Source organism: Zophobas morio, unplaced genomic scaffold (assembly GCF_036711695.1).
Source record: "Zophobas morio isolate AGI-343-1 ecotype UQ-CSIRO unplaced genomic scaffold, CSIRO_AGI_Zmor_V1 ptg000002l, whole genome shotgun sequence".
Classification (NCBI taxonomy): Eukaryota; Metazoa; Arthropoda; class Insecta; order Coleoptera; family Tenebrionidae; genus Zophobas; species Zophobas morio.
Window position 1 is genome coordinate 26,693,251 of NW_026972107.1, and position 15,373 is coordinate 26,708,623.

General features: G+C 33.9%; 2 protein-coding genes across 9 annotated transcripts in view; both read left to right on the top strand.

Moving 5' to 3' along the window:
- LOC135132120 (echinoderm microtubule-associated protein-like 2) overlaps positions 1 to 11,499 on the top strand; it is a 43,003-nt gene extending 31,504 nt beyond the window's left edge. For 7 of the 8 annotated variants that reach the window (XM_064060099.1, XM_064060107.1, XM_064060115.1 and 4 more), the window contains 10 exons: positions 12 to 549; positions 628 to 702; positions 6,453 to 6,831; positions 8,520 to 8,726; positions 8,777 to 9,172; positions 9,317 to 9,574; positions 9,626 to 9,880; positions 10,068 to 10,155; positions 10,476 to 10,702; positions 10,939 to 11,499. In XM_064060099.1, coding sequence (XP_063916169.1) covers positions 12 to 549; positions 628 to 702; positions 6,453 to 6,831; positions 8,520 to 8,726; positions 8,777 to 9,172; positions 9,317 to 9,574; positions 9,626 to 9,880; positions 10,068 to 10,155; positions 10,476 to 10,702; positions 10,939 to 11,064 — 2,549 coding nt within the window. In that variant the 3' untranslated portion in view covers positions 11,065 to 11,499. The remainder of the gene's footprint in view (positions 1 to 11; positions 550 to 627; positions 703 to 6,452; positions 6,832 to 8,519; positions 8,727 to 8,776; positions 9,173 to 9,316; positions 9,575 to 9,625; positions 9,881 to 10,067; positions 10,156 to 10,475; positions 10,703 to 10,938) is intronic. The other variant, XM_064060132.1, reaches the window with a different exon arrangement.
- A 118-nt stretch (positions 11,500 to 11,617) lies between these two features.
- Positions 11,618 to 15,357, top strand: LOC135132238 (uncharacterized). Its single transcript, XM_064060261.1, has 3 exons — positions 11,618 to 11,887; positions 13,977 to 14,095; positions 14,148 to 15,357. Exons 1-3 carry the CDS (start codon positions 11,860 to 11,862, stop codon positions 14,361 to 14,363), a joined length of 363 nt encoding a protein of 120 aa, XP_063916331.1. The 5' UTR covers positions 11,618 to 11,859; the 3' UTR covers positions 14,364 to 15,357.
- The last annotated feature ends 16 nt before the right edge of the window (positions 15,358 to 15,373 follow it).

Here is a 15,373-nt window from a genome sequence, read left to right on the forward strand (position 1 = left end):
TTTTTTTGCAGATGAGATGCTGGAGGCAGAAAGCCGTGGGGTCGCTGGCCGCCTGGCAGACCTCGAACGTAAAGTGCTCGAACAATCAGACGAGCTAATGTGTTTGAAAGCTACCCTAGCTGAAGCCCTCCGTCGTGTCAGTCAGCTAGAAGGCACAAAAATAAATCACCAACCGTCGATCGTTTCATCACCTCTACGTAACGGTACAGCTAAAGATACCGTCCGTCTGCGAACTCAGCAGTATACCGGCTCAAAAACCACATCCTTAGAAGTAAACCGTAGGAGTTATGGCAGCTCGAACTTACCACAAAGAAGAGCCGTCCATTATCAATCTACGGGAAGTCTACACAGCGATAGTCACAGCTCTAGTAGCGTGTCACCGGTGCCATCGCCATCACCAAGAGCTACACCACTGCCTTTGAACAAGAAACCACCTCCTAGTACTCCTAGTCCAGTGGCGAACGGGAGTAGTACTTTACACAAAAGGTGGAGTTCTACTGGTGATTTCCATCAACATAATGCAAATTCACCGAGCGGGATGCATTCAAAGTGAGTACGTGGTGCTGGAGCGAGGATAGTTGTAGTTTTTTTTTGTTATTTGTTGTGTTTTTGTTTGTTTGGTTTTAGGTTTTCCACAAAATCGTTTTTGAATTTGTACAATACAAGGTCTAATAATTTTCCCACACCAAATTATAAGCATGGGTATGTTTTTTGTTTGTTTTGTTTTATTATTCTTCTATTAATCGTTGTTAACCTTTCCTCAGGTGAGATAAGCATTAAGTATCTTATTTTGCCGTTAATAATTTATTATAACCCTGAATTTACCCTAACTGTATATCCAAATAGAAAACCTAAAATAGAATAGAATTTACTGCTGTATACAGAAAAAAATATTTTTTTACTGACGCCCAGGTTGCTTTTTGCTTCTTTACCTATTTGTTGACTTTTACGGTACTTCTATGCAAAGTAATTTTTTGTATAACGATTTCATGTGGTCGTGCAGAACTAGTAATAGATGGCTTATTCACCAAAAATCACCGTAATTTAAAAGAGTAAGTAGGTGGCAACTTTGAATGGGCTCGATGACCACCATTGAATAATATTGTACAAACAAAACACTTGGTGTGCTGACGATAAAAATGTATGTTATTGTTCTTGTGGGAGTATTTGCAGTGGGAAGGTTATTTGATTATTATTTTCTTTAACAAGTTCCCACTAATAAAAATAAATATTGTATCATCTAGATATTTAAGTAAATTAGCTTAAAACTTAGTTTGGTTAGTTTAATTCTTTGTTAGCTGGCACATTTTGAGATTTATATAAATATTAGATACACGTTATTACGTTATCTATGCGAAAAAGAAATTTTCGCTTTCCAAAACTTTTTTAAACAAAACTTAGATAAGTGTCAACATTAATCTAAAAATTAGAAGATTTATATTCTTGACTATGAAAACAGCAAATTTATGGACTAGTGCCGCTTTGACATTTTCATAAAAATAGGGTTGTATTTAGGGAAAAAATTCTTCGTCAAATAGACACTGCGCTATAATATGTAAAATAATGTAATACTAGCATTACATTATTTTACAATGTTGAAATTCAGCTGCATACTTTTATATAAAAAAGTGAAAATTCATATTCTACCACTATAAAGAACCCCCAAAGGCGGGTCAGTTTAGTTACAGAATGGTGAATATATGCTTCTGTACATCGTTTGATAACCGCTAATCTTCGACCGAGGGGCTGTGGTTTATATTTTTACTGATAAGAGGCTTAGTTTTTTTAACTTTTGGGTTGTAAAATGTTATTAGTATGCAATAACATTGATATGAATAAGTAATAAATAATATATAATAAGAGATAATAAGATTTTGATAATAGAAGAATTTATGTTACCAATGATGGACCGAAAATTTGAACTTTAGCTGCCGAGTTCCCTAAAATGCGACCTAGATCCCTAATGGAATGGAAATTTGACGCACCAGCCATTTTTCTGGCTTTTCGTTCGTTGTTTATGTATTTATAAATTGTCATGAGCAACCAAACGCATCGCTCTCTTATGAGAGACTGATGTTTCATAAAATTTCTGCGAATTTTTTACAAAGAAAATCTGTAAGGGAGTAAGGTATATTAGCGGCGTTGTTCGGCATAATATAACATTATTACGTCGATCATCGCCGCTAATATGCTTCTTATTGTCGGCCTTATCTACATATTAAGTATTATTTGTGTCTTCTTTTCTTGTCATACTTCATTTTTAATATTATTCTAAAAATTTCGTCTCCTTGTTCCTTGTTGATTACGACTTACGACCAAATATTGCTGCCCTTTTTACACCATAACGTTTTATTCAGGAAAGATGATGTGGATATAGTGAAGTGTTGATTTTTATTTTAAGAACAAGTGACTGATGCGACATGAATAGAAAAAAAAATAGTCGAAGGTTATTTCGATAGGACTTCCCTGGCCCTTGAAGTAGTCCAACAAATCCCGTTTGTTAAAAAATAAAAAAAATGGATTTTCCCAATTTTTTTTGTGATAACCGATAACCTTTATACATTATAATAAATACAGACGAGTAATACCAGTAGCCGTATAAGAAGGTGTACTGGATTCCAAAATATAGTGTGTGGCTTTGACTTTTTAAGTATTTTACGGCGGACCCTTCATAAACCTCGACAGCTGCTAACCCCGGCACATGCCACCGTCAAAGAGATAGGCAAAAGACCGTACTTCTACCGTCTTCTCTGGCAAACTGATTTGTGACACCCAGCACAATTTTTCGAATTTTATAAAGGTTAAACTGCGATCAAATCTTAAAAACACCATATTTTGGCGGTACAATAAATGAAATCTTGTAACTGGAGGTCTACTTCTTCGTACACCAGGGGTCATGTAAGGTCGAGAAAACATAAAAGTAGGGAGTCGGCCGATGGACTCGATTACAATACTTCCTTAGTTTACATTGCAACTGGAACTTTATGCAGACAAGAGATAGAATATGACTTTGAATGGTCTAAAATACTAAGTTATATGTCTTAGTTAAATATGAAATTCGTATATATTTAATAATTTAAAGAATAAGCTGCATAATGTAGCACGAAATCATAATATCATTTTGTGTTATGAAAATTGATCAATAATGCACCAATTAAATTATTTTAGCAATAAAAAGTGCACATTTTAACTGTTCCTGATCAGTTTTACTTGTGATAAAAACTGAGAAGACCTACCAAAATATATACATATAACTTAATAAAATATTAGCTATAAAATTAAAAACACGACATTGCAGTAATATCTTGGATGCAAAATATTTTGTCCTTAGAAGCATAGGTATTGGCTATTGCCACCGGGTGTTCAATTGAAAAAGTCATCACAGTGGCCTTGATTTTGTGTAAACATTGTGAAGTATGAGTACAACAAACCAAAAGAAATGTTAGCTGTATTCAACAGTATGGATTAGTAAAACAAATTTAAATTTTTTAGCAGGTATTCTATTTTAGTGATCAAATCACCCCGTCTTGTGGAGAATTTGAGTGTACAGTATTGTTATTATTGGTATTACACTGCACAAATTCAAATTGATATATTATGTGTCCGTGATACAGTGTTGATGACGTAACAAAATTTTGGTTTGGAAAATCTCACTTGAAACGAACGCATAACATGCGTCTGTAACTATGCTTCCACATCTATCTTTATTTTAACTTATAGAGGTCATCATACAAAAAATAAACTTTATAAAAATATTCCGCAATTTAAAGTTTGCAACTACAAAACCGACTGCTCTGAAATTTTGCAAGGTTATACTAAGCATAGTAAATCCATCAACATTCCCCCCTCCACTCCCATCCAAATGAATACGTGATCTTACATGTTTGTCGAATGTTCTTCAAATTTATAAGTGTAAAGAAAGAACGCTTCAATAGTACTTAGTAAAATTATATTGGTATTTCAAAGTTACCAAGGAAGGTTGGACACATAAAACCATAAATCACAAATTCAATTCAACCCTGGATGTTTCTAGTCCAATATACACTGGCGGCACGCTTCTTTTATTGGCGTCATTATCCCCCTGCATTGTCCGGCAATCCCTCAAAGTAACAGTTGTAAAATTTTACTAGGTACTGTTCAAGTGTTCTTTCTATACGTTAAACTATACCTACTTTAAGGGCGAGGGAAGTCGAAATAACCCTCGACCATTTTTTTATATTTAGTACTACTGAATAATTGAACTGTCATTACAACACCAATAAATAGTTTTTATTTCTTTATTCTTGTCGTCTGGTTTGTTTTCAGTATCAACTATACTGTCAACTGATTTGTTAAAAAGTCGTTAATGCATACCTACCAGGTGTTTTCCAGGCAACAGCTCCTTATTAGTTTAGATATATACCTATATGCGATAAAATCTGAGTTTAATGACAAATTGTGTAGCATATGAAAAAAACAATCCACAATGTGTTGTGGTTGTTAGCTTTCCCAAAATTATACTTTTATATCCAACGTGATCAATTTTTTTTCTCAAATATGTAGGTATTTGTCATTTTTTGTAGGATGTCCCATAACGATTTTTTTTTATAGCAGCGACCTGTTCCATGATATATTAAGATTTAAACACTTTTATATCAACAAATATACCTATGCAATCACTCAAATTTGCTTAGACAGAACTGAACATTTTTGGGTTTCGTAGATAGTTAAAAGAATTCGGCGTTATTTGTATGTAAGTACATGAATCAAAAATGTTTAAAATAATTTACCTGCTAAAATTAGTCATGGAAGCGTATTTAAAACTATCGAAATATCACAAATTTTCGTTGGTTAATTCAAAGTCAATAGCAGTTTATTACATATTATGTACAAAGAAGTTGAAAATTGTGGAATAAGTTCATTTCACTCAAAACGACTACTTTTTACTTCCTGACCGTAAGCTAAAGAAGTATGTAGTAATCGAGTCCATCGGACGAATGGCCACTTTTATTTTTGGAAAACTATGCATAGGCCTATTGATTATTTTTTTTAATAAACAGAAAAGATTATTTGAATATTTTTGTTTTTAAATGGCAGCACATAATTTTGTCTACCAATCTTGATAGACTTCGCAAGTATTTCACATAATTTTCAAAATTTTTTGTGTCCAAAATTTTATAATGTCAAGTAAAAAAAAGCAGTTATTTATAGGCTTACAAGATTCACGAAAAATAATAAAACAAATTGAGTTGCTAGCGAAAAAAATCTATTGACGCCACTACTTCTTAACTTTAAACTATACCTACATTAAAAAAATAGCGGCTCGCTGGATTACAATAGCTTATACGTAGGAAGTAAAAATTGATCTATCCACGCATTTCTGAAAAAAAGTGGTTTAACTACATGTATTGCATAATTTTCTTTGTATATTATTAGGTCATTATGCTTATGCACAATGAATGACCATCTGATTCTAAAATCATGGTAACTAAAATCTACAAAATATTATTCATCAGACCAAATTTGTTTTCTGGTTATAAAGTAATAAAACTTAACATGAGTAGTTTAGTTAGGTATTTATATTAAAGACAGTTTTTAGTTATCGCTCATAAAAAAAAAATCGAAAGCCATGTCTTTGACTTTCATTATAAAATAAAAAGCTGTAGAAAGCCTCTATTTATTTGATGATTTTGTGCAAATAACGGTACCTAACCACAGTGCATTTTTCACACCTTGAAATAAATTAAAGTTTACTCATCGTAGATTCCCATCGTAAATACACCATTTAATTATGAGTTTCGTGATAAACTCCTTAACCCTAGAATATCCGTCTTCACACCCACCAATTTATAACCCTATTTATAAAACACATTACTATATTACCATGATAAGTTTTGAAGGTCCAACTCGGGATCGATAAACGTCACCAGTTTTCCTCCCCAGCAGAAAAATTTACGGTTTTGTTTTGACATAAAATTCCGCAGCGAAAACATTTAAACGAATTGGTAGTCTGTTTTTTTGATAAAGAATTATTGTTATCTCTTGGTCAACTTTAAACATCCGAGCGGCAAAAATCAATACAGTGTACTAAAATATAATCTTTTACCATATAACAAGATAAAACGATTGTTTATTTATGAGCGATGTTCTAAAAATAGAACATGCAGTGTGATGATGCACCTTGACGACACTCAAACTTTGTGTGTGGTAGAAATTCACACTTTACACTCCCATGCAATTAGAAAAATTGCTGCTTCGTACGGATAGTGTTTTGTGGTATACTGCGGTGTTCCGGTAATACATGGTCAACCATTCGTATCAACAATAACAGCAAATGGGTTTAGTCTCGGTTTAGCTTTCGACGGTAGCGGCAGCGGTTCCTAAAATCCTAAATTCTAGAAAAATGTCTGCGAATGGGTACAAATTGTTTCTTAAGTTTTTGCACTTTTTTCAACTTACTTGTGTATTTTCAGAACTAAAGAGGCCACCTTCAATGAGGAGGAAAAAACGGTCAGAATGTTCCTGCGTGGCCGCCCCATCATCTTGTATGTCCCAAGTGAAATGGGTGACAGCTACGATATTACCAAAGTGACAACGGCACCGGCCCAAAAACTGAAACTGGACTGGGTTTATGGATACCGGGGGCGAGATTGTCGTTCTAATTTGTACTATCTGCCAACGGGTGAAATGGTATATTTTGTAGCAGCGGTAGTCGTTTTGTATAATGTAGAAGAACAGAGCCAGAGGCATTATTTGGGGCATACTGATGATGTAAAAAGTTTGGCCATTCACCCAAATAAGATGCTGGTGGCAACTGGACAGTGTGCCGGGCATGACCGTCGGGACGCGAGGGTAAATATATCTGAATTAACTTTTTAACTAATACAACATACAATTACCGAAAATGCAGTATTTTTTTATGTTTTCAAAAGCAAATCGCTCAAATATAAAAATTACCCATACATGTTTGTATTAGAAATAAGTGAAACATATTTCACTATGGAAATACTTAATCCAACAATCAATACCTATTGTTTTCAAACTCTGTTGTAAAAAATGCGTGAAGAAAGGTTGTCTATCGATTCTTAAATTGGATTACTATGTGTAATATAACTTATACATCTCGTTTGTGAAGGTCGTGTTTTCTAGATTACGATCTACTGGAAGTATAACGCATTATTGATTTTCGTTTCAACACATCCAGCAACTTTTTTTTTTAAGGAAAAGTATAGTGACGGGTATTTCACAGTGAGTTGCTATGGGTATTTTATAATTACCAAAGGTTGTGCAACAACGACAATTTAATTGTTACTGTTTACCGTATTTAACTGTTTTCTAATGAACACACTGGGCTACTTAATTACCGTAAAGTCATCAAACTAATGTGCATTTATAAGCTTGCACCGTTTCATTTTTTATTTTAATGAAATGGAAGTAACAGGATAGTATTTTTTAAATAAACAAGTTTCTTTTTTAATCTTTCGAGTTATGAAATAATGAAGGGATATGTAATTTTCCACCTAAACTAAAAATAAATACTAAAATTATTCAGATAGAACCTACCCTGAGTCTGAAGCCAACAAATACCAACACAATCATATGTAGGTACTTGTGAACTGACAGCCAGAAGGGCAACAGATTTTATTTAGAATACATCTGAAGCTTACATCTAAAGAGGCGTTATTACTTTTTCTTCAATCCACAAGTTAACTTAAGGTGTGGTTACACATTTGGCTGTACTGTCCTTTTCCGTGAAACATACACTTTGACGTACAGAGTGAGACACAAAATCACGAATTCTAATGTAGACAGTCTGTTTTAAACGGTTTTAAATTAAATAGCCACTACAGGATCAGCTGCTTCTAAATATAATTGATAATGTAGGTTCTGTGTACACAGGAGAAAATATTACAATGAATATGTTAGAAATGTCAAGTATAAGGGGGATTTAAAATCTATAAAAATGTTGTATAACAGGACAACATCAAATTCTTGCCTCTTTGTTGTGTGCACATTTTGCACATTATTACAAAATGAATACAGGGATACATATGCACATCTATTTTAGGAGCAAAACATTTTTACTTACGTATACGCTTAGGATATTTTGATTTTTATCATCAAGTGGTAGTTTTCAAATTTATAAACAGATCCCATTTATGTGCATTTTATGAAATTTTGAAGTACGTAACTTTTCATTATTGTAAATTTCGGCGTTAAAGGGAAAAACCGGATATTCATCAATTAATCGTTGTAGACTTCAAGACCACAAACAATTAATGCATTGTTTTGAAACGTTAAATTCTGGGTACAGCAAAATAAATAACTGGTTATTTACGGAACCATGAAGTGTGCAGAAGGTCATTACAATGCACTTAGTAATGTAATTATTTAATTTATTAACACAAAACAGTTGTTTTCTTATTAAAGATTACATTACCTGATTAATTTATTGCACTTGTAAAACTATAATGCATGATCACATATTATCGTCTACAAAATAGCTTTTTTTGCACAAAATGCATTGAAGCTTTTTTTAGCCACATATTCGAGTCTGGAATTCCGTGTCCTTACACACGCAAGCCATAATAGGGATGAACGATTTCGACGTATCTGTTTGTTGTCTGTCGTTCAGTAAAGCTGACGGAGGCTCACTTCTCCTAGCAGTTGATGAAGCTCCCGACCACATCATTTCAATATGGGACTGGCAGAAGGGTGACAACGGTCACAAAATAACGGAAACGAAGGTGCAACATTCCCATTAGCCCAAAGCTATGGTTAACTCCTAAAATTACAGTGTTCAGTCGACACCATTGTTGCTGCTGAGTTTCATCCGCTAGACCGTAACATTATAGTGACTTGTGGTAAAAGTCATATCGCTTTCTGGTCATTAGACGTCGGGGGTACTCTTTACAAAAGAATGGGTATCTTCGAATCACGCGACAAACCCAAATATGTAACCTGCGTGGGTTTCCTGCAAACTGGTGAAACTATAACCGGCGATTCCAATGGAAATTTAGAGGTGTGGGGAAGGGGAACCAACACTATATGGAAATTTATTAAAGGTGTCCACGAGGGGGCGGTCTTTTCTATCTGTGTGTTGAAAGATGGAAGTATTGTTACTGGCGGTGGAAAGGATGGAAGGATTGTTCTTTTTGATTCAAGCTTGCAGAAGCCGCGGGAAGAAACTCAGGTTTGTAGAAATGTACAAAATTAACTAACTAACGAAATTTTCTTTAATACAATCTTCGTCTTCTAAATACCACTTAAATTTAACTGATGTCATTATATAATCACTATATATTACATAATGTATATATACATTTTTTTTTTCTAGATTGAAGGTCACTTTGGAGGTATCCGCGTCGTGTCGGAAGGTTGCGGTTCACAACTTATCGTTGGTACCACGAAGAACTGTATACTCACCGGTACCGTTGAATTAGGTTTTCAACCTATTATTTTGGGCCACACTGATGAACTTTGTAGTTTAGCATCGCATCCCAGCATACAACAATTTGCAACGTCTGGATATGACAAAGTGTTGCAGCTATGGGATGCTATGTCACACAGTATCCTATGGAGTAAAGATATTGGGGTATGTTTCCTATCTTCGTGAAAGAGCACATATAACATTGATGTATTTCAGGAACAAGCGCAAAGTTTAGCTTTTACAAAAGATGGAACCACGGTGATCGTGGGATGTACAACGGGTCGATGGATGGTATTCGACATACAGACTCGTGAACTTTTAGAAAGTCATTCCGATGGTGCTGAACCCATTCAAACAATTCAGTGTTCTCCAGATGGGAGCATGCTAGCGTTAGGATCACGCGATAACAACATATATATTTACCAAGTGTCTGAAGAAGGGCACAAGTATAACCGTGTGGGAAGATGTATGGTATGTTTTTCATGCACTTGTAATCCATAATTATGTTGTTTTTTCTGCTCTTCTTGCTAATGCTTATGTGTTGTTCTTGCTTACTATATTTCAAGGGGTGCAATGTAACTCATGGAACTAAATCTATGGTACTGATTATTTAATATTCTGTCTTTATTTTTCCGTATATTTATAATTTCGTTTCTAGGGCCATTCAAGTTACATTACTCATGTAGATTGGTCAACTGATAGTCAAACTTTGCGGACGAATTCTGGAGATTACGAACTTCTATACTGTAAGTAATTGAGTTCTCAATTAAGGTTTTTCTAGATTTTCTACCTAATCCAAACTAAAACATTGTTCTGAGGCATGTAATTATTGCTATTTCGTTCTTTGTTTCATTGCGTGGAAATTAAAGCACAATACTTTTATTGTATTATTAATATTGTCATCTGAACTATTCCCAGAAAATATTCACTATCACCGAAACAACTTCAAATTGTAAAAGTTATATATTTGCTGGTACCAAATTTCATTGGTATTTAATTTTTTGTAAAACCAACTATGTACTGTTAATCTCACTATGTGCCCCTATTAATGAACACTTTTTAACAGGGAATGCGGCAACCTGCCGACAAATACCTCAAACAGGTGTCATGAGGGATGTAGAATGGGCAACTAACAACTGCACCATAACCTTCACTACAATTGGAATATGGCCAGAAAATGCTGATGGTACTGATGTAAACTTCTGTGATCGTAGTCATGATGAGAAACTCGTAGCAACAGGGGATGATTTTGGAAAAGTAAAATTATATAGTTACCCCGCTTCGCAACCCAAAGTAAGTTTACAAATTTTTCACTTAAGTGTGTTTTCGCGATCACTTTGGAGAAACCAATCACACTGTTTCAATTACGCGCTAAATTTAAATACTAATTAAATGTAAAGTAGATTTAACTGCTTCGTGTTTTAAACTAACCAATGTCAGTATTCCAAAAAAGCGGGCAATTTGAATGAGTGTGATCGGTATATTGTATTTTGTGTTTTCCATTAATGACTTTTAACATTCGTTTGTAGTCGCTTTGTCACAGCTACGGTGGACATAGCAGCCACGTGATGGCCGTGAATTTCTTGCATGACGACACTAGGTTGGTTTCAATAGGAGGAAAAGATACTGCCGTTTTACAATGGACTGTGTCTTAAATGGTTAAGATCCATCCAAGTATTACAACGGATGCCTTAATTAAACGAGCTGTCACTTTTTAAATATTTATTATGTTAATTGTGTAGACTGGTGATCTCAATAAACAATGCGTAATTGTTTAGTGAAATCGCTCCAGAAAAAAAGCTGTTGGTGACCGGCATATTTAACTTAAGAGGCCTTATATAACAACTAATTCATTCCAAGCTTCTGAGTGCAAATTAGCACAATATGTTTACGACTCACTAGTAGAATCAATGGTTGTTCATCCGAATTAAAAAAAAAATTAAATAAAATTTGTCGTTGATCAAGTGCCACAAATGTTCCATTTTTAAGCAAAAGTGTAAGTAGTCCACTGCAAAATGTTCTTGAAATTGTTATTTATAGTATGTTGTACACAATTATTATACGTGTGATAAATAAAGTGTAAAAGTAAACGTGTATGCTTCAACCTTTTACCTTTTGCGTAAGAGCATGTCAGGATGAAATATGATACGTAACGCTGAGGGAGTATCGGTATGATGTTGCTGATCATGTGAAGTTGGTGAAAGTCTGGGATTTTTTGTGATTGTGAGTTGTGCTCGCAATCGTATTTCGCGCACTGCTGAAATTCACGTGGGTTGAAAGTAACGCGAGCGCCTCTAGACTGCATGTGAACGTTCCGTGTTTAAAATTAGCCGAAATTCTTATAAACCTTTATATCGCGGCACTGAAACACTGAAAATTAAACAGCTGTGCGTGTTAAACTGCATTTTAATAACTCTCCATTCTCAAAGTGCTGTGACATATTCCGAGTGATGCCTTCATTATCTTCACCAACACAATGTAAGTTAAATTTAGACGAATCCTAGACCAGCTGCACTGTTTAATTACAACGAATATTAATTATGAGCATTCGCAATTTCATAGACCAAGAAGTAGGACAAAACAGAAAGCATTGAGTCATGTTGACGAATTTAAAAATAAATGGATTAAGAACATGTAAACATTTGTGCTTCAGAATTTTGGATGGACCTATTGCGTTCAATATGTCGTAGATAATACTGAAGATTTTCCATAAATCAACGATTAATCAGCAAAATATTGCGAGATGATATAAACAGTTTTCAAAAGAATCGTTTCGGAAAGTTTCTCCCAAGCAATAACATTATTTAGAGCTTCAACTTTTTCTCAATAATTTGTTTACTAATACACCAAAGCACGAGCGTATTGATACAATGTTTTGCTAGGGTACGCAATTTATTTTTAACGATTTTAATTGAAAGTAAACAAAGACGCCAAAAATCTGTTTTTGTGTTCGGAAGCTTCTAATAAATCATTTTTTAAATCGTTTCCGCGACACTTCGAGTCAACACATATAACTGCAGTTCTTGGTTCCTTATATTCCTAGATTTCTTCGAACTCGCACGTTCGCAGCCAAAAAATATTTTCATTAAATCTGATGGTGTTGCGATTAATAATTAGGGCACCGACGCTGCGTTTTAAAAATACACCTGTCTAGCACTTACAAGCTGTTGAAAATCGGTTGTAAAAATTCCGAAACGCGCGCCTAATTTGAACATGATATCAAAGGAATGATAGTAATTGAAGTATTAAGTAGGTACCTCTTTGTAGTATAACAGTAAATCATTAAATATCAGTACGAAGTTTGATCGTAAGAAAACAGATCTTTAATTACCTTTACTAACATTATTATTAAGTGTTTATCTCTTCTATGAAGAAAATGAGTTACAACACAAAGTTCATTTACCTCCCTGTCAGTGTTTTTTCCATTATTTTACATCTATAAATCACATTCAATATTCATTTATTGCTTGTCCACCAATCGCTATCGATTTAGGTACGAGTAATTCTCGTTTTGAGGTGTGAGTCACAGGGAATTTTTGTGACTTTATGTAAAAATGTGATAAATTTTCTTATCATTTATGGCATTAAATAAGATAAGTAAAGTACCGCCTTCACAAATCTGTGTAATACCTGTAAAATTCAATTTTTATTATTTTTGCTTTCAGCAGCTGTTATTTGTTTTTTGGAGTATTAAGTGGCTACAAAATAAAAACTGTCATTTATTTCCTCATTATGTCGTGTTCTATTATAATTAAAGACATCTATTTAAGAGTGGAATCTTAATTTTATTTGTGACTAAAATGTACTACTACCTAAATAAAAAAATCTCCTTCACTAATAATATAAATATAAGAAGAAAAATCCAAGCACTCGTTTCGATTAAAATATATTTGTGACGGAAAGTTATGCGAGATTTCATGGACTGTATTTGCTTGAAACATCTGTAAAATAATACTCCTAATATACATGTGATTTAAAAATATCGGTTTTTCAACAACAGTATGATTTTAAAATGTAAAAAAATTACAAAAGATTGGGATTATATACAGACCAGCAAAAAAACCGGTTACTTTGAAATATTTGCAGTTTCGGTTACATTCTTTAATTAAATTTTGTATTTATTTGTCTCTTTTTTTAGCTAATTTCTGTATCCTATCTTAACACTGAAGGGTTCTTTAGTAAAATAACAACCACTAGTTAAATTAATAATTTTGAAAGTGGTTTTGTGAAATATTTCAGGATGGCTGGTTTTTGGCCGGTCAGTGTACAATTTGTCCAATGAATGTGTCACATGCCAATCTTACGAAGAATAAGCCACCTATCGCCAGCTTCGCAATTTTACAACTTTCTCTGACACATCCGTACTTGAATTGAATACCCGTGAGAAGAGTATTCTTGGACAAACTTTTTATGTAAATGTACTGTTTATGAATCAACTTACGCTTAGTGTCGTGACTTTTTTTATAATAATGGAAAATCTTCTGTTTATTTATGACAAAAGAGTACCTGCTGTTCTTTCCTCATATCCACTGTCCCCTATTTGTTTTAAAAATATAATCGTTTTTAGCTATGGATACGGTATATCCCGAGCCGATGTCGAGGCTCCACCGACGAGTGGTGCCGAAAAAAAGAAGAGGTGGCTCCTCAAGGTACCGTACACAGCCTGTAACGTTCTCAGAAATACAGGTACCCCAGAATTTAATTATTTAATAAAATATCCGAACTGTGTTCTTTCCAGGAAGTAGACGAAGATAATATCGAAGACACAGTCCCCGAATCTGCTACTTCCAAATCAGAGCTAAACTTACTCAACAAGAAGTTTGAAGAATTTAAAAGAACCAGAGACTTAATACTTAGCAAAAGTGATACAGATAATGTCGATATTAACAAGAATTCAGTACCTTTGTCAGTATCTAGATCTACGGGACGGCTGCCATCGAGACCCTCTTTCTGATATAGATAAATCAAAAGCTGAGAATCTGGAAAGTGGACATCGGGAACTTACTCTCATTCATTACTATTGTTTCAGATTAACACGTTATAGTTAATATGTTGCGCGGATTTCTGGTTAACTATTTTTAGATGCTAGATCTTGTATTATTTTTTATGCTTAACCTCGCATGGTGCTTTAAATTGTTGTTTCTTTTTTACAAAAAAAGTATTTAAGCCTAGATCGCATTATAAAGTATTTTATTATCCACATAAAATATCCAATAAAAATTGTGGGATTGTGTAATGATGTCGACAATCTACATACGTTCGAAAGACATAATAGCTAATAACGAGAGCAAGTTGCATCAAGGAATATATTGAAAAAGAGTGTATTAAAAGCGATTTGGCACACTATACACAGCTCTGGTTACATTTTATTCATAGTACCTACCTCACTGCATTTCTAGGAATGGCGTCCAGAGAAGCTTTTCACTGCTGTTTGATGCTTATCGACGTTTTATATAAACATCACACATCGTTTTTCTGACACCACACGCTTAAAATAAGGCTATTTTTTATTTGTTCTATCAAGAGTGTACAATTAGCGATAAATGTCTTGTTTTTTCCCTTAGTGACGTGTTTTTGAAGTTTTTGTCCACGATTCAGCATTTTGAAAAATTCTGTTTGCTTTTTATCCGTTGTACGTGTTTTACGAATATGCAGTTTTTCTAAAAGCTGTTGACAATAAATTTTCATCCCCATTGAAACTGATAGCATATGAGAATGTTTGATGTGTGTGTCTATGTCCATGCGTGTCCTTATGCTTTTACTTGTTGGTTTGACTGTCTTGTATCAATTCTCGATGTCCTAGATGGAAACGCAGTTAGTAGATACTAGTTAAGTGTATATTTTATTAAGTCTTTGTATGAAATTTAGGAGGTAGATTTGTATACAACAATGTAGTAATAATTAACAGTATGGAATAGTTTAATTTCATACTTCCTATATTTAACATGGAACGTCTTTGTGTAA